Source organism: Wolffia australiana, chromosome 5 (genome assembly GCF_029677425.1).
Source record: "Wolffia australiana isolate 7733 chromosome 5, ASM2967742v1".
NCBI classification, from domain to species: Eukaryota; Viridiplantae; Streptophyta; class Magnoliopsida; order Alismatales; family Araceae; genus Wolffia; species Wolffia australiana.
The window spans coordinates 20,751,684-20,771,119 of NC_135839.1; the positions used below are offsets into that span (position 1 = coordinate 20,751,684).

General features: G+C 44.2%; 3 protein-coding genes across 5 annotated transcripts; all 3 read right to left on the bottom strand.

The window, feature by feature from the left end:
• Positions 1–774: 774 nt before the first annotated feature.
• LOC144703810 (Small GTP-binding protein) lies at positions 775–5,114 on the bottom strand. Of its 3 annotated transcripts, none has more exons than XM_078576080.1 (12): positions 4,569–5,114; positions 3,129–3,885; positions 2,889–3,045; positions 2,761–2,815; positions 2,618–2,685; positions 2,434–2,538; positions 2,245–2,316; positions 2,057–2,170; positions 1,853–1,993; positions 1,337–1,396; positions 1,073–1,253; positions 775–949 (listed from the first exon to the last, which is right to left on the bottom strand). In XM_078576080.1, the coding sequence occupies exons 1-11, from the start codon at positions 4,857–4,859 to the stop codon at positions 1,088–1,090; spliced, it is 1,986 nt and encodes a 661-aa protein (XP_078432206.1). In that variant the 5' UTR covers positions 4,860–5,114; the 3' UTR covers positions 775–949; positions 1,073–1,087. The 3 variants fall into 3 exon arrangements, with proteins under 3 accessions (XP_078432206.1, XP_078432205.1, XP_078432204.1); XM_078576079.1 differs by having other exon boundaries at positions 775–957; XM_078576078.1 differs by lacking the exon at positions 775–949 and having other exon boundaries at positions 1,012–1,253; positions 4,569–5,111.
• A 1,756-nt stretch (positions 5,115–6,870) lies between these two features.
• LOC144703813 (putative LRR receptor-like serine/threonine-protein kinase At1g14390) lies at positions 6,871–10,825 on the bottom strand. Its single transcript, XM_078576082.1, has 7 exons — positions 9,657–10,825; positions 9,445–9,581; positions 9,154–9,373; positions 8,874–9,073; positions 8,717–8,766; positions 7,322–7,442; positions 6,871–7,247 (listed from the first exon to the last, which is right to left on the bottom strand). Exons 1-7 carry the CDS (start codon positions 10,756–10,758, stop codon positions 7,014–7,016), a joined length of 2,064 nt encoding a protein of 687 aa, XP_078432208.1. The 5' UTR covers positions 10,759–10,825; the 3' UTR covers positions 6,871–7,013.
• A 577-nt stretch (positions 10,826–11,402) lies between these two features.
• On the bottom strand, positions 11,403–17,750 carry ERMO2 (Sec23/Sec24 protein transport family protein). Its single transcript, XM_078576081.1, has 13 exons — positions 17,409–17,750; positions 15,469–16,497; positions 15,235–15,373; positions 14,210–14,400; positions 14,010–14,117; positions 13,715–13,918; positions 13,406–13,637; positions 13,190–13,339; positions 12,965–13,121; positions 12,766–12,893; positions 12,371–12,693; positions 12,122–12,304; positions 11,403–11,757 (listed from the first exon to the last, which is right to left on the bottom strand). The coding sequence occupies exons 2-13, from the start codon at positions 16,456–16,458 to the stop codon at positions 11,524–11,526; spliced, it is 3,039 nt and encodes a 1,012-aa protein (XP_078432207.1). The 5' UTR covers positions 16,459–16,497; positions 17,409–17,750; the 3' UTR covers positions 11,403–11,523.
• Positions 17,751–19,436: the final 1,686 nt, after the last annotated feature.

The following is a 19,436-nucleotide window of genomic DNA, read 5'->3' on the forward strand; positions in this document are numbered from 1 at the left end:
TGCCATGACTGTGTTTTTCACACAGTGCACCCACAATGGGTGATTCAGTCTAGTGAGTTTGATACCCATAGGTGGAACTTGTTGTGCTGTGACTTTCTTTGGAGATCTTGTTCGTCGCCATTGTGGCTGTTGAAAGATGCCTTCATCACAAGATGATTCATATCAAACGTCGTCGGTGACATTGTCCAACCGGTGAAATTCCTTGAGGGCATGTAATTATGTGATGACATGTCTTAGGCGGATGTACATACAGCCCTGACTCGTGGGGTTTCGCTGGGCTCCTAGCTCTAATGTAGATGACCAATGACAGTTATGGTGACCATCTGATCCTCGTCAAAGCGACGATGACGACTACAGTGTTTAATGCAATGATTCCATTGGCGCTTGCACGTAGCGAACGAGCTCAACCCATACCTAGGAATTAACTCGACTCCTAGTTTTGATATTTACACTCTCACCTAATCTAACCCGCGCGCGGTGGAGTGCAGCCAAAAATATACTGAAAGATATCATATAACTAAAGAGCAAGGGGAGCGCCGTACATCATCAATGGCGTCGTCTGTCGTCAATATGACTTTTAGTGCAATAACCGGTGCGAGCAAGGATGGTAGAGGCGTGCTAGAGGCGAGCGCGTCGTTGCTCGACAGGCGGCGTAATCAGGGCGCTAGAGAATTGAAATAGAAATAGAGAAATCGAAATAGAAATATAGACATAGAAATGTAGAAATAGAAATAGAAATATCAAGGGAGGTGATCCATTTTGAGAATAGGAATAGAAATTAGAATCAACTTGTATCTATGTAGTTGAAAGAGTCGACTTCGTATTTACACTGAGAATGAATTGTTCAAAAACTTCTTAAGAGATCAGATCTGCTAAGTCGGTCGTCAACAACCTCTCTTCCTAAACATGAATAATTGAGAAGTCATGTTCTGTTGCATGTATAGGCCCCCTGAGTACCTACCACATTACTTATCAATAACATGATACACATATGGAAAGTACAGGTAAAAGGGCTCAAAAAACATTATATTGCTTCCAATAATTAAAAAAATTCTGAAATGGAGGATTGTACCATGGCTCATCATAGTTAAGACACCTTCATCAGCTCATGGAATGCTTCTTGTGGTATATCTACAGACCCTACACGCTTCATCCGTTTCTTCCCTTCCTTCTGCTTCTCTAGTAACTTCTTTTTTCTTGTGATGTCCCCTCCATAGCATTTTGCCAGGACGTTTTTCCTCATAGCCGAAAGCCTAACAGAATAAACACATTAATCCTGATGCCATAACACCAGGAAGAAGGCAGGGAAATGGAAATTTTAACAGAGATCTCTCACGTTTCTCGGGCGACGACCTTGGAGCCAATTGCAGCCTGTATAGTTATCTCAAACATTTGCCTGCCAATAAGAGTTGAGAATTTTTTAGATGCCCATGTCCACTTACTCATCCAGTGCAGCAAGATCTTCAAAAAGATGATTGCGGTGAGAGAGAGAAAAAAGGTTGAGGAAGAGAGAGAGAGAGAGAGAATGAGAATGAGAAATGGATGAAAAGAGAGGGTGAGTGAGAGAGAAAGATATATATATAGAGAGAGAGCCAGCAAGGGTGAATGGTAAATACATAAAGAGAGAGGGGGAATGAGGGAGAGAAAGAAAGATATATAGGAAAACAGCAGGGTTTAATGAAAGAGATAAAGGGAAACGGAAGGTGATTGAGGTAGAGAAAGAGGGAGAGAGAGAGAGAGAGAGAAATAGAAATAGATATGTTGAGTGAGATAGAGAGGGAGAGTGAGAAAGAGAAAGAGAGATAGAGAGAGAGGGGGAGAGCGAGGAGAGCGAGAGTTCAAGGCATCACACCTGTCGATGACTTTCTTTAATTTTTCGACAAGTTCACGACCAAGCCTCTGAGCTTTCAGGTTGTGAACAATAGTGGCCATGGCGTCAACCGGTTGTCCATTGAGAAGAATGTCAAGTTTGACTAGATCTGACTTCTGATACCTGCATCATCGATCGGCATTATAGCAAAAATCGTTCGTAAATTCAAATAAAAACAGTGCTTACTCAGAATCTTCATAGTCAAATGAAGCATAACCAGACGTTATGCTCTTCAGCTGATCGTAGAAGTCAACAACAATCTCCCTTAGAGGTAAACGATACTTCATAAGCACCCGTTGACTGTTCAATCAAAATCCCACATTAAAAAACCGGAAAACAATTCACCAGAAAGATAAAAGAATCATCGAATTCACCTGTCGATAAATGAGTACTCTAACTGCTCTCCTCTTCTTTCTGAGCAAAGGGTGATCACGGCTCCAACATATCTGTTTCCAAGAAAAGAAATTCATCCCTCAATGAGTTATTTTCTGAAAAGTAAAAGTGAAAAAAATCCAGCAGCATGGAAAGTGGTAGACCGATTAGGGTTTGAAATTTGAGCTTACTCACTAGGAATGATGACCGTTGCAATAACTGAAGGCTCCCAGCACGCAACTATGCGCTTTCCAGGACTTGAGGACAAGGCAGCAGGGTTTTGGACGTTGATCTTGCTACAAAGACAAATAAGCGGTTGTTTAAACAGAAAACTGGAAAAAAGTATGTACAAATGAAGAACGGGAAATCACCAACCTTCCATCTGAATACTCAAAAATATATGGCACTGTTGGAACAGTAGATATTACATGAGCTCCGTATTCCTTTGCGAGGAAGATGACCATCATGACAACATTAGTATTTGAATGTCGTTTAAAAAGACAAAAATGAGAACTTACTTGTTCCAGCCGCTGATGGAATACATCCATGTGCAGTAGCCCAAGAAACCCGCACCTGCTCACAATACTGATTTCAGGATCCATTTAAATCCTTAAAAGAAATATCCATATCTGAAGAAAGAAAATACCTAAAACCAATGCCTAGTGCTGTACTGGTCTCCTTGGCGACTGATACACTAGCATCATTGCATGTGAGTTTCTCTATAGCCGCATTAAGGGCATCAAAATCAGATCCATCAGCAGGATAAAGTCCAGAAAAGACCATATGCTTGGCTGGCTTGAAACCTAGAATAAGGGAAAATGCAGTTTATAAACCAAGTGAAGAAGTCGACAGAAGAAAAGTTCAATAGAAAAACCCAATATCGCACCACGAAGCGGTTCCACAGAGCTTTTGGCATGGTGCAGGGTGTCGCCGACGCGAGCCTCCTTTGTCGATCGCATACCACTGACAACATACCCAACCTGCCCAGTGAAGAGCACTCCAGTGGGGGTCAGCTCCGGATGCATGATTCCCACATCAAATATCTCATAAACCTGGCCAGTGGCAGAAGATGTAATTTTGTCCCCTTTATGAAGGCACCCATCGACAACCGCAACATGGCATATCACCCCTTTATATTCATCATAATACGAATCCAGGAGAAGCATCCGTAAGGGTGAATCTCTTTTCCCTGAGGGAGATGGTATTCTCTCAATTACGGCAGGAAGGACGTGCTCGAGGCCTTGACCAGTTTTTGCAGACGTGAGAAGAACATCATCTGGATTGAGATCAAATAAGGACTTCAGCTGGGCTTTCACACGTTCAGGATCTGCAGTCGGTTGGTCTATTTTGTTTATAACAGGAAGAATGGTCAAATTAGACTCAAAGGCTAGATAAAAGTTGGCCACTGTCTGTGCTTGGACGCCTTGGGCGGCATCAACGACTAAAAGGGCTCCTTGACAAGCCGCGAGGGACCTAGACACTTCATAGCTGAAGTCCACATGGCCTGGAGTGTCAATTAGATTGAGAAGATAATCATATTTCGGAGATATCACGCCTGCTTCAGCACTGTTAGATTTCAGAACATTTTTGTAGAACATAGTGGCAGTTTGTGCCTTGACGGTTATGCCCCGTTCCCTTTCCACCTGAGATGTATCAATAATGAGTTAGAACAGAGACAGGTAAAGTTTTTGAGGTTGTTTAATCAGCGAAGATTATGAAAACTTGGTTTGTCAGCTCTACAGATTCATTTCCCATCCACAGTGCTACATAAAGAATCGGGGAATAAGCTCAAATTATGTGCATCCATACAACTTGACCCGAGCGACAGAAGGAAAAATATATCTAATGATTCCATCGAAGCATTTTCACAGAACCGGAGGATTAGAATGACTCAATAAGTGATACATACGAATTTAATGAGACATCTGTAAGTAACCTCGAGAGCCGGCATACATGATTCTTTCAGTGCCAATGACTTTCAAACCACGAAATCTCGCGTGGACGATAGATAACCAATTATACGTCCCCCGTTGGATTCAGAACTGAAGGGAAGAAAGATTTGAATAATGTCCTTTCGGGAAATCTAGAGCATTTTTTTGTGTCTTCTTTTTGCAGGAATCAATGTCCTTAAAATTTTCCTGCACTAAAGAAAACCCTTTTCTCGATCCTCCTCCAGTTTTGTTGCAGTCATCAATGCCCTTAATATCTCCCTACAATTCACTATAAAATTACCATCATTTCTTAATCCTCCGGCATTTTGCTTTAAACTGGACGAAGATAAGCATCAACGAACTTGAATAGCCTCCACATAAACGCGATTACTGACCTGCAGCTTATCGAGGTACTGCGGTTGGCCATGCCCTTTCTTAATCGTTCCCGTAAGCTCAAGCAATCGGTCAGCCAGCGTCGACTTTCCGTGATCAATGTGCGCGATTATAGAGAAATTACGTATCCTCTCCGGCGGAAACTCGCTCAAATCCGCGACCTCGTCCTTACCTGCCAACCGACTGTACCAGCAGCCCCGATGTTGAATCCCGACAATCCAACCTTCATCTTCAAACCTGGATCGCAGCAGCCTCCACCTCGATGATCTAGACGCTTGACGAACACAAGCCATTACTTCCCTCCCTCGCCAGGAGATCTCGTCGCGAGCTAGGTCATGAAGAAGAAACCCATGAAGACGAAGAAGAAGAAGATTATCGATTTCTGCTGTGATGAACTGGATTTTATAACCTCGTATTACGAATCGGGGTTCGCATCGAATCGAATCGATCGAATTTTGGTCGAATGTTTCGGTCGATCAAAATGATGTTCGATCCGAACGGTTCGAATCTTTCGATCGAACAAGGTCATAGACCGAGTTCACTCTAGATTTTTCGATCGATTCGATTTGAAAAATAGAAGTCGATCGGATTTTTTTCGAACTGTTCGAACAAAATCGAGCAGGTAAGAGAAAACAACCTCTGATGCTACCTCGCTCTCTATCTGTCATTCCTTCTCTACTTCTCTCCCTCTCCCGTAATCTCTCTCTCTTGCTTGCTTCATCTCTTTCTCGCTCTCTTTCTCTCGCGTTCTCTCTCTCTCTCTCTCTCTCTCTCTCTCTCTCTCTCTCTCTCTCTCTCTCTCTCTCTCTCTCTCTCTCTCTCTCTCTCTCTCTCTCTCTCTCTCATTCCTCTCTTGTTTCATTTATTATATATTTGTTTTGTTTATTTGTTATTAATTCGAGCAATCCAAACTGCCAGCTCGAATCAAACCGGAACTCATTATTCAGTCCGAACATTGGGCTGGATCGAAAAATACGATCCAAATCCGACGCAAAGATCATGAATGAGTCGAATCTAACTCGGTTCTGATCAAGGTTTGGATTTTGATCGTTCTAATGCGTGATCCAATCTGACATTCAAACGATCAGATCGAATCCCCGATCCCTACCTCGTAATTACGAGCCAGAAATTCCCTTTTTTTAGTTTTTTTACTAATCTTGAAAGTCTCGCTGACAGGTAGTGTTCGTCGTCCCGATATCCTCCGATATCCAGTATCGGACAACCGATATCCGATATCCGGAAAAAAATGGGACGGTTCCGGATATCGGATATCGGGTGATTTCCGTCTATCAGGGGTTACACAGATATCGGTACCGGATACCGGGGGGTGAGGACGAAGACGGTATCGGATACCGGATATCGGAAAACCGATATCCGGTTATCAGTTTCACGATATTCGGTATCCGATACCGACCGATAAAATGATCATCCATCTGACATAGTTTTAGTTAATATCACATAAGTAGATTTTTAATATGAATTTAATGCCCGTTATTATATAGTAACAATTTTTTTTATCTTTCCATATGGGATAAAGGGATTCCGAGTTTACCACAAAACCAGAATCCCTTTATCCCATATGGAACAAATAAAAAAAAGCAACGTGTATATAATGACTTGGTTGTATAACAAAATAACAATTTCTTCTGGTGCCCCCTTGCCAACGTTACCCCTGCGAAATATGAAATGTCGACCATATTTTTAGAGAAACATGGTTTCATGTGCTCCTCGTATTTTTAGAGAGCTAGGCATGAAAAGCTAGAGAGAGAGGGAGGGGGAGGTGGAGAGGGATAGAGCGAGAACTAGAGAGAGAGAGGGAGAGGGCGAGAACTAGAGAGAGAGATGGGGAGAGAGAGAGAGAAGGAGAGGGCGAGAACTAGAATGAGAACGAGAGGGAGAGGGCGAGAACGAGAGAGAGAGAGAGAGAGAGAGAGAGAGAGAGAGGGAGAGGGCGAGAACGAGAGAGAGACTGAGAGAGTGAGAGAGGGAGAGATAAGGGTATACGATGCTGATATCGAAAACTGATATCCGCATCCGATATCCGATACCGTCATCTGTCCCCCTGAGACGGGAGACGGGAGACGGATGCCGGTATCGGATGGATACCGGTATCGGATATCGGCACTGTAGCAACAGATATCCGATACCGATATCCGGTATCCGGATATCGGAAAAAACGGATACCGGAAAATTCAATTCCAGTATCCGGTTCACATCTGTCCCGATACCGGTATCCGATACCGGCATCAGGACGGGCGAACACTACTGACTGGGGTCTAAGAAACGGCAAGAATGAGCCCACAATGGCAAGAAATAACAAACTGGATTTTATAACTTGGTAATAACGGGCCGGACAGTAAAAGCCCAATTCTGGATATTCCCATTTACAATTTTTTTTTGTTCTTATTGAAAAGGGGTCTACGAGATGGACGGCGGCGATGAGGCGATCAGGGGATGGGCCCGCTACGGCTGGCGGTGGCCCACGCTTCTTGGAGCTGAACGGCGTACTGGAGATTCCAGATGACGTCATCGATAGAGGGGCGTTGACTGGCGTCGGGGGCCGCACAGCTGAGCGCCAGGTCAGCGGCGGCCCGCAACGAGTCGTGGGCAAACGTGCCTTGGATACATGGGTCAACGATATGGGCCAGCTTGGCCGGCCCATCAGACAAACAGTCCCGCACCTGGTAAGAAAAGTCAACGGTTTCGGTCAAACTGAAGGCGTTGACTGACTTGAAGAAGACGACAAAACGGTTACCAGGTTCGTCGTGGCGCTGACTCTTATGGGATTCGAAACGGGGCTCCCGAGGATGATCTCCAGCAGGATCAGCCCCAGCTGGTACACGTCTCTCTTCTCTCCCTGATCTCCAGCGCCATTACTGGACGAGGAAACAAATTCAAACAGAGAGATGAATGGACTGTGAATGAATGGTCAGTACATGCATCGACATATTTATAAATTCATTGACTGATATGAAAATCCAAAGATGGATCCACAGAAAAGATAGATACACATACACTATGAATGATATGTAAATAAATATATACAAACATACATAGATGCATATATTGATACAGAGGTAGATACATGCATAGAGACGTACATTTATAGATATAAAAGTAAATGCATACATACATACTATATACTCACATAAAATAAGATAATAACTAGATAGCAAGATATACATACCTGTATGAATACCTACATAGACACATAAATAAATGCATAAAGACATATATAGATAGATACATACATAAATGCACAGAGACATATATATATACATATATTGATACAAAGGTAGATACATGGATATAGGCGTACATTTACAGATATAAAAGTAAATGCATTCGTACATATATACATAAATATATACACATATAAAATAAGATAATAACTAGATGGCTAGATATACATATATCTATGAATACCAACATAGACACATACATAAATGCACAGAGACATATATAGATAGAATAAATAAAAAGATGGGCCCCGTTAATAGATAGATAAATAAAAATATACATATAAAGATAGATGACTTAAAGATAGATACATAGAGAGGTATGTAGAATGATAGATATATAGAGAGTAATATAGATTGATAGATAGATTGAGGGTTATATATAGTGATAATAGATAGGTAGATAGAGATATAGATGGATAAATGGGTAGATAGATAGTGATCAATAGTTAGATATATAAATACAGAGACAAATAGATAGGGATATAGATGGATGGATGGATAGGTGGATGATGAAGTATATATATATATATCTAGCTATCTATCTTTATAAATATATATTATAGATATCCTTCATCATCCACCTATCCATCCATCCATCTATATCCCTATCTATTCGTCTATATATATATATATATATTTACCCATTTATCCATCCATCTATATCCCTATCTAGCGATATATATATATAAAGATAGATAGCTAGATAGATAGACAAATATATAGAGAGATAGGTTGTAAGATAGAAATAAAGATATGTAGATAGATAAATAGAGATTGATAGATAAATAGAGAAATAGACAGATAACCAGAGAGAGGTAGGAAGATAGAAACATAGACATATAGGGAGATTGATAAATACAGGTTCATAGATGGATTTATTATATAGAGAGAAAAAGAAAAGATATTACCCGACGAAATCACCGTCTTCAACCCCCTCAAAAGGACTCTCCACGCCGCCCTGAAGTCGTAGAGCAAGAAAATAAGCAAAAAAAACCCCATCAATTTTAGAGAGAGCGACAAAAAAAACAAAGAACTCTACCACGTCGAGATCAACAGAGAACTGACCTTCGCGTTCTTGTTCTTCGTCACCGTCGGCAGATTATAATTACTGATCTTGGCGGCGAGGGTCTCGTCGAGCAAGATATTCTCGATACTCAGATCATTCCCCGAAACGCCGATCGAGTGCAAAAACTTAACCCCGTTGGCCAACCCAATCGCCGCCGCCGCCCTCTGAGGCCACTTCAGCATCTCTCTCTTCCTCCATTCTTCAAAACCCACCATCAATTTTAGACAGAAAAATAAATCATCATCATCATCATCAATCAATCATCAATCACCAACGTACCGGTCATGTGGGTTCGCAGATTGCCGTTAGAGATGGCCTCGAACACAAGATAGACGGCCTCGTCGGCGACGCAGTGGCCAAGAACACTGACCACGTAGCGATGCCTGAGCTTCGCCACAGCGTCGATGAACTGCCCCAGGCTCTGCGAGGAGTGCTTCTGCTTCAACTTCAAACGCTTGATCACCACGTTCGATCCGTCTTCAAGCCGCCCGTTGTACGTCTAATCAAGAAAAACCCATCAAAATCGGAAAAAAATTTCAAAAATCCTTTTCAAAACACCGATAATCTCACCTCGAACTGGGTTTTGCTCTCCGGAATCAAATTCCCGGAACTGAAGTTGCAGGTCGCTTCTTCGATCTCCTCCGCGCTGAAAACGCGGTACGATCCGACGCCGACCGTGGCCAGCCTCGCGGATTGCAGCAAGTGCCCTGACCAAGAACATCAAGAACACCAAGAACAAAGCGAAAAAACGGGGGATTGAATCTTGACAGAGCGCAGCTTACTCGTGTCCGAGGCGGTCGTCTTCTCGGACGGCGGAGGTTTGGGGGCGTGGGAGTTGGACTTTCTGAGGATGAAGATGAGGGCGACGCCGAGAACGAGAGCGGCTCCGACGACGCCGCCGATGACGCCGAGGACGAATCCGAGACGATTGTTGGGCTGCTTCTCGATTGCTTGCTTGGGCATGACGGCAGCAATGGCGGGATCGCTGCAGTAGGAAGCTGGGTGCTGAAGCTTGGGGCTCCCAGAGAGAAGACAGTTCCCAGAGTAGCGAATTTCCAAGGCGGAATTCGACTGGATGCAAGAGGGAAGCGTTCCAGAGAGGCGATTGCGAGAGATATCCACGAAGCGGAGGCGAGCTCCGCAGACGATCTTCCCCGGTAGAGACCCCGAGAGCAGATTCCCCGACAGATCGACGGTCCTGATCGCCGGCAGAGAGAAGACCAACGGCGGGATCACGCCCGTGATCTGGTTCCCGGCCACGTCCAGCGCCTCGAGCTTCACCAAGAACTTCAACTGGAGCGGGAGGGAGGATCGGAGGGAGTTGTTCCGGAGGGACACCGTAACGACGCTATCCGGGAGAAGGGGGAAGGAGCCGTTGAGGTTGTTGTCGGAGAGGACGATAGTCTGGAGCGCGGGCATGGTGGAGATCTCGCGGGGCAGGGGACCGGAGAGGGAATTGGAGCTGAGATTGAGGACTCTGAGGAATCGAAATCGGTCGATCTTGGGGGGGATGGAGCCCCAAAGCCCGAGGGAGACCAAGGAGAGGACGGTGAGGTCGGGGAGGCCGGCTAGGGTTGTGACGAAGGAGTCCATGTTGAACTGAGAAGAGAGAGGAGGACGGTCTCGATCGCCGGCGATGGAGAGCTCGGTGACTTGGCTTCCGTTGCAGACGATGGAGAGGGAATCGGATTTGGGAAGATAGCAGGGATGAGATTGCTCGTTCAACGAGGAAAGCGCTGCGGGGAACTCCAGAAGACGCTGGAGACGGAAGATCGTCTTGATTTGAGATTGCGGTAGCTGCTGAGCGATCAAGGAAGAAGGAACCAGCGCGAGGAAGACGAAGAGCTGAAGAACAGGCGGAGATCGCCGCCGTAGCGCCGCCATGGCCTCCGATTCGACGGCTGAGATTCTCCGACGAGCGGCGGTGAGAATCGCCGCGCGAAGAAGCTGCCAACCAGAGCTTAAATTTCACCCCCCGGGGGAGTAAATGACGGACATGCCCCTCGGGGTTTCCGGAACGGGTTAGAAAGGGAGAGCTCTTTTTGGGGATATTATTTGCTCTCTCTCATGGGGACGTGTCAGATGGAAGATTCGGCGGGGGGATTTCGCGCGGAGTTGATATCGTCACTCCCTCGGGGGTGAAGAAGACCACGAGTTGACTCTTTTTGACTGCGAGTTTGTGAGGGTTTGTGGGGTGGAGAGGAAGGGAAGGGGGGTGGATTTATCATTACCTAACGGCCAGTGTCAGCACCGACAGTTATTTAATCTGGGCCAGTCAAATTGACGGCCCACTGACGGAAGAAAACAGGGACTGGAAAAAAAATAGTTATTGGGCTGAACAGGTGGGCCCACTATATTTAATGTGTTGGCTGGCGATTCCCTCAGCCTTGTCCTTTCCTTCATAGCCCAGCTGTTCCCCCTTGCTCATGCCATCTTTTTCCTTTTTCTTCTTTAAAATAATTTCTCGAGGAATTATTTTAAAAATTACTGAATGATTGAACTCAGGTGTTTATTGGAACATCTGAAAATAAGAAAGAATGGCCACCGTCGTAACCAGTTAAATACTCGTGTGCCTTTAGAATTCCTTCGCAAGCCTGGGGGAAGGAAAGAAAAAGAACAATGAAAATGACATAAAAAAGCTCTCTTTATTCATGGGTTCTGCTGGGTTTGGCGGAAAATGTGGAGGATCCAATCGCCATAGCTGCTGATGCCGAAGCTCTGATCTTCGACGAGGTTGGAAAGGAAGAGGAGGCCTTCATGCGGCTGCTCGCCTTGCCTCACTATCATGCATAGCTGGTGACATGAAGTATCTTTCTCTCTCATCCTCCTCAAAAGCCCCATCAAATTCCTTGAAATCCCATTATTCTGCTCCACAAGATTCACCTGCAAGGGACAAAGGGTTTTGATTCAAATTGCATGTTCAATGAAGACCGATGATTCGGATATAGATCACAAAGTTTCTAAATTTTCTCAAATATAGCATGAAGAGTTTCAGGATTAACCTTATTTGAGAATTAAGGTTTGCTATTGGCGTATTAAAGTAAAGACCCTTGAACTATTTAATTTGTTAATTGGACGATTCACACCTTTCCCACTAAACTACAATTCCTATTATTTCATCTTTGCGTCAGGAAAATTTACTTATTTGTCCACTAAACGATTGAAATATGTAATCTGATTGTATCTAAGGAATTTTGACGAGTACGTTCTGAAAAAAATAGTGAATTTTTTTTTAATTTTTCGGTACCTTGGAGAGGTCCACGAAACCCGAGGAGTCAAATCCCAGAATGCTGCTCATAAGTTCAGACGGTAGCATCCTCCCAAACCATAGGATGAACCGGAAACCATCATCATAGACATAAAGGCCACTGGGGTCCAAGACGTCCTTGGTCAAAGGTAATGCGCTTGGGATTTCCGTTGACTGGCCCCCCTGAATCAATTTTTTTTAATCAAAATAAGGCTAAATATTGAAATTCCCTAAAATAGAAATGTATACCTTTAGAAGGCCTTCATCAACCCTGATTAAGGTTGGATAGAGAAGCTTGAGGGTCCGAGAAATGGGCAGGATCATCATGTTATGGCCGGCCGAGCAGCGATCGTCAAGTGCCACATCGGCATGGCCTCCTCTGAGAGCTGCCGACTTGCACAGTGCCAAGCCGTATAAAGGCAAGAGTTTCAAGGATTCTGGGTATATGAGCCTCCCACCGAGCCGATGTTGAACAGCGTAGAGATTGCGGTACTCTTTAAGGCTTTTTGTGATCCTCAGCTGAACAGACTGACGGACTTCTTCCAGTTTATTAGACTGCATCTTCTCAATCGCTGCAAGTTATTACAACCAAAATTAGTTCGAGGAGAGCTAAGGAACTGGTTAATAACAACGGTATAAATCACCGAGTCTGCTCATGAGAGAGATGGTGGCGCCAACGTCAGCATGACGGTACATCTCTGCAAGATCAGTCACGACAGGGGCTGCTGCTGTGTGGACTCTGATACGTCTCTCGCCGGAAGAGGAAGTATATCTGCAGTCTGATTAAGGAAGATCACCATTGCAAATGAGAGAAAAACGAATTCTGGATAGAGAGAAGGATACAGCAAAGCGACTTGGAAGTAGACGGTCTGGGACGTCATTAACGTTTCTTCCAGAGATAATTGCATTCCAAATGCTTTGTCGCAGTCCACAGACGGAAGAGCCAGTAAATCCGTGGACCTTAACATAAAATTCCCATGGTAACTCGTAAATCGGACACCTGAAAAGGAAAAATCGTTCGATGAGTTCCTAAAGAGATTTAAAGACGATGAGTACTAAAGCACAGACCTTTTCCGCATCTAATGCGCATTACAGCCTCCCATGCAGTCTCTCGAGTGAGATTCCGAGAGAGATCAAACTTAAACTTTTCATGATGAACTTCACCACGGAAAGATGGATAGTGATACAACTGACCACCGGTGTATTTGCAAAGGGTTCCTGAGGAAGTCCAAAGAAAAGGTTTAATTGAGAGAATAATCATCAAGAAAAAAGGGGGAGTCTCACCTAAGGAAGCTACATCACAATATCTTTCGCTGCAAGCAAAAATGTCAACACCAATCTGATACTTTGTAAATTCAGCTGCCATTTGCTTATAAAATGGGTCCTCTGGAACTCGAAGTAAATGTTCCTTGTCTGTTCCATAAACCCGAAGATCATCTCCACGCAGCTTGAGCCGCCCAACACCAAGGGAAGGTAAGGCAGACTGGAAGACAATCAATTTCCCACCCAGTTGGCTCTGTAAAAAAATGTTTAAAGTTAAATTTTTTTGCAATTAAAAAAGATAATAAAGGTTCCTCTACTAGGCCAACATACCAGGACCATGAACGCTGCTCTGAGGCCAGGACCTAGTGCGGACTCTACATTTGTATTTTGTTGAAACATGGTGGACAAGCTATCAAGAAACACATCAATTACATTCCTTGAATCGGCTAAGTTCACCAGAAGATCATCTGGCAGCGGAATGAATAGATCATCAAGATCTGTGACCACCATCATTTGAGGCTGCGTCAAAGTTGACTGCCAAAAAGTAAATGGTAGACGGTTAGACAGATGGGAGGATCTCATGTACCCAAAAGCAAATAATAATTAGATGAGGGCAATTAAAAACCTTCAGATTATAAAAATGCAATGTGCTGTCAAAGGTTATGAATCCAATTTGTGTTCTTGGAGACCCAGGCATCTCATCTAAGCAAGACTTGATGGTATTTGCTACAATCTGGAACAAGATAACCAACACAATCAGCAACGGCCATGAAGATAATAACACAAGGTCTTCCCCCAAAAAAATGTATCTTCTTCTTGGATTACCTCCAGCATCCCGCTATGTGCTGCCGTCGCAGAAACATCAATGAGAAAGAAATAAATTGGTGGCATTGGAGGCCGCACCATGTACTCCGTTGGGGCTACAATCTCAACACTTCCTTTCGTAAGTTCTGGCCTTTGATCCAAATCACACCTCCTGCCGTTCACGTCCAAGGTACAGAAATACTCGGGTGGAACTGAAAAGGAGTATGAGATGGGACTAAAATCTTTCTTCAAATGAAATTGAAAGTATATCAACTAAGGAATCTCGAGAAACCTACTTATCGATCGGTCTGTTGATTTGTCTATCTTTCAATCTATCTTTTTAATGGATCTGTCTGTTCATCTAATTAGATTGATGTGTTGACTTTGCAGAGAGAGGTCTAACTTATAATCATATGAAAAACATGGATGCACAAGAAGTTTGAGGTTGCCCAGAAGATCTTTAGACAAACATTCAAGTACATTCGGTGAAGTTGAGGGGCACATTTCGTAAAGAATATCAAATACTTAAAAAGAAACAGTCAAATCAAATAAACCAGAGAAAATTTAGAAATCTAAAGTGACCATTACAAGTTATGAATATTTAAATTTTCTAATAACAGCAGTTCAGTCCACGCAACAAAACCCTTATTTGAAGACAGTTTTTATAGAATAACACTTTAACCTCACAATGTATTTAACACTTTGGCCTCGCACACTCTATTTTAGACAAAACAATAATAGACATGGAAAAGTAACTCTCAGATTATGCATAGACAGAAAATTCTACAAATAAAAGGACTCCAATATAAAAACCTAAGATATCTATAAAATGACTTCTGATTCCCCAAGAGAAGGGGAATCACAAGTATTATTCCCCAACCTAGGATATCTTGTTTTCCTCAACACTGTTTAAACAGAGCATAGTTAGCAGAAAATTCCCGTTAAAAGATTTCTAATTAAACTATTATACCAAAGGAAAATGAATCTCCGGGCCATTGTGGGTTTCTATAAGGTCCCAGAGAAAAATAGAAACAAGGAAATCATACCATCATTAAGCAAAGAGCAGAGGTTACAGCGCCACTTTCTTCCGCTATCTGCAAACGTTGCATACGGATTAATGTAGGTCCGACACCTTCTACAGCGAATAACGCCTGCAGACCCAAAATTAACAATCGGTACTTGTTCCTGAAGCAAAAAATCTTGTGCTTTGTTAGAACCTTAGATAAGGAAAATCCAACATAAACGTAAAAGACAATAATCATCGATAATGATTTACATACCCCATCAGGAGAGTCTGCAAGCGGGTGCACAACAGCACCAATTGGCAAATGCCACCTAGACTGCAGAGACTGAGAATTGGGAATGGCACTAGTTGTCAACCTGAAGTATCTTGGATGACAGTTTTGCGGGTAAGCATCTGCAATTGAAGTTGATTCAGCGCCACTGTCAATGGGTCTTGGCAGTGAATTCAAGTTTATCCCTCCATCCATGGAACCCGCGGCAGACCCAATGGACATTGACTGGAATTCCTCGTACAGATTTTGAAGAGCTCCAGTCGGCGGCGCCACAGAGCCAAGTGGCTGAGCTGGGGCCCCCTTTGACCCTGTACTAAAGGGGAAAGAAACTGGCGCAGGAGGCACGAATCCTCCGTGGCTTGGCGGGAAAGGAGATGACGGCGTTGGTTGCAAATACGACGGGTGCCCTGGCCTTGTGGCAGAAAAAGCTGAGTCCATCGGTGGTAACGGGGCATTTCCTCTAGGAGGCATGCTTGAGTAAGGCGGGATATACGTCTGCGGAGGCCCAGAGGGCGGAACTGACGGTTGAAATGGCTGTGGACGCATGGCAGGTGGAGAGCTGGTCTGAACGGTAGGGTGAGCTCCAACAGGTGGAGGGATTGGAGCAAATGGAGAAGAAAATCGAGGGTACGCTGCAGTAGTTTTCGAAGAATAAAAAGGGCCTTGAGTAGGACTAGACGGAGTAGTAATCTGGCGAGGAGATAGAGTTCCAGAGATAACAGCGTCTGGTGTGGCCGTAGGCCTGGGAGGCCCATAGCCGATGCTCTGCACTGGATGGGCTATCCCAGGCCCTGACGTCGGCATTGGTGGCTGGTGAGGCAACGATGTGAGTGGATTATAAGAGGTTTCCAGTTCAATGACGGGTCCTGACGAAGGAAATGGTGCTGCACTACGGGGGGGCGAGGCAGCAAATGGAGAGACAGGCCGGCTGGGAAAGCCCGGCATCCCCTGCTTATCGGTGCCAGATGGTTGCATGGTCACTTGTTCTTCAAGTGGCTATTTGTGGCATGTAAACTGTGAAAAATGTGTTAAACATTGTAAGAAATTAAACATTTTGGATACAATATCCAGAAACACAAAGAATGTTGAATGCTACACGGAAAGAATGAGAATATGGTCTACTAAATGATGATGGGAAAATGAGAGCCAAATCACATCAGAAACGTGATCTGTCGATCTAAAGAAGCTATGGGACTACTTTTGAATCAAAATGAACACAGCTAGGGTTTTGTCGATCTAAAGAAGCTAATAATCAAACTTAATAACTTCTCAATGTGAATAGATTAAAATCGTAGAGAGCAGAGTCTCTCCTGTAAATGACACTACTTTACATGGGAGAGATTCCTATAGCTTCATGCTATAAATTTTTTCCAATATTTTTTATCGTTAACCGAAGCAAAATTTAGAGTTTCATGTACCCAGGAAGAAATTCGCCCGTTCATCCCATCCGGTCAACAAGTGGAAAAGAAATATTCATCGAGGTACCTTTATTGTTGTTCCGAATGAACGAATAGAGCGTCAAACATCCGTGAAATCATCATACCCCACCTTTCTTAAGAACAGCAAATCAAAAATTAAAATCATTACGATGCAGCTGTTAAACAATACCTGAGGCTCCTCCAACCTCCTACCGGAGAACTTGCAACAAAAATATTCACAATATCACGCGAGATTTCTTCCGTGATCAATAAGACGGCGAGATAATATAAATAAACTTACGGATCGAGTGTCTTTCGGGGACAAGTGAACAACTCGCGGTAGAAAGACCCATTTACAAAAAATTCTAAGACGAACTTCCTCCAAGATTGAACCCCATAACGGATCCACCCATAATTCGTTCTCATTACAATTTTCGGCAACCAAAAACAGGAAAAGAATCCAGGGGAAAATGGTAACAAATCTGAAGCTGGAAGGTCTGATCTTACCCGTGAATGGACAAAGGGGACCGAAACTTGAAGCACAAGAGTCCCTAAACCGATCTGGAGAGTGGGTATATCACCCCACTTCAATAACGATCAAGGCAAGGCCAACCCTTGTTCCTTTCTCTCTTTTTCGACTTCCCTGCAACTCTGCTATATACCCTTTTCGAGATTCAGCGGCGATTCCCTGTGGCGAGTAGAACAAGCGACGGATCCAACAACGGGGCCGATTTCGAGCGCATCGGCCTTCAGAAGACTTGGAGAGAAGATTTTACCGGCTTTCCCGATTGTGCAGAACAGCGGAGACTAGGCCATGGCACCCTTCCTTAGCCGTAGGCCGGCTTTGGCCCAGTCTCTCCAGATCTGTTAACCTTAATATGGCCCACTATCGTGTAACATGCTAGTCTAGTCTGCCTGCCCAGAAGTGTATGCTGGATTTTAGTTTTATCTTATTCTTTATACAAAAGAAATAATCTGCATGAAAGTTGGAAATCAGCTAATTCCCCTTATCAAAGTGTATCTTTCACCCTTGCGCAGAGTTAAGGGGAATAATGCTAAAACAAATAACGAATGGGCCAAATTGTCGCATAGGGACCAAGTGAGGTCTGCTCCGCCACCCGTCTTCTATGCTACCCCGGGCATGTAATCCAAACGAAAGAGCCTTCGTTTTTTTTCCTTCTCCGTCATCTTTCTACAAGCTTCAGATTTGTGCGGTTCGTCTGAGTGGCTGAAGATGGGATTTTTTAATTATCTCCCAGAATGAGTACATCCCTGCTTTCTATCTCTTCTCTCTCCACCTGAAGCGAGCATTGCGAGCGAGCCCCACTAGTAATACTAAAACAAATAATGGTTTTAAACCAGCCTTCACCAGGCTTTGGCCCAGTCTCTCCAGATCTGTTAACGTTAACATGGCCCAGTATTGTGTAACATGCTAGTCTAGTTTTGTCTGCCCACAAGTGTATGCTGGATTTTAGTTTTTTCTTATTCTTTATACAAAAGAAATAATCTTCATGCAAGTTGGAAATCAGCTAAATTCCCTTGTAAAAGTTGATGCAACACGCCTACGGCCGGGATCGTGCGGCGAGCGTTGCAACACAGCGGCATGTCAAATTAATTTTATGAAATGATAATGACGAGAAAGATGCACTTTATGAAAACACGCGACGTGCAACACAAGTCCGCCGGCAATCAGGGTAGTGATTCTACTAAATCGTTGGGTTGGGCTAGTAGAGAGAGGCCCAAGTGTCCTCGGCTCCGGTGACTGCCTCGAGGCCTCCGGGTGGGTTTCCAAGGGCAGGGTTGAAGCCTTCACTCAAATGTTACCTACAGATGTCTAATTTTCTTTAAACAACTAAAAGAAAAGGGGGTCTCTAAACAACTACCCAATTGGTCAACCAAGAGTGGGGCGCTGGAAGCCGTCAACCCTTGAACAGAATGATTGGCATGGATCGAGGTCAGACAGGCCTCAATTTCGGTGAGCTGTCGCAGAGGGCTGTCGACTGTCGAGGGGGTTCGCTTGTCTGGCGGGAGGCAACCGCAGGCGATCGATCATAGAAAATCGACGGCCGGTGGGAGTCGCCTGGCCACCCTGGTTGACGGGGATTTCTAGCAATCGATTGCTAGAGTGGCGGCACTCACACCCCTGGAGCTCCGATTTCCTGGCTCAAGACTTCACGATTCTTCAACCCTCTTTCTCATAGATCCGGGCTTCAGCGTGTGGCGTTCAATCTGGCGACGGAGATTTCCTGCCAAAAGAGACAAGGGGGAAGAAAGGAGGAGCAGAAACAATGACACGCGAATTAGGGCGGAGGTGGAGAAGAGAGGGAGAAGTTGACAATTGAGGATAGAGGATGGGGAGGGAGGGAACTTCTCAAGAACGCAGTTCTCTTCTTCTTCAAAATTCCCTGAACAAAACATAGGGCACCTCTCCCCTCTTATAGGGTGGGGAAGGGGATGCCCTAATACGGCATGTTAGGGTGGCGTTTAAACTAACGGCGCCACCCTAGGGCCGGCATCAGCCCTGAAAATAACAAG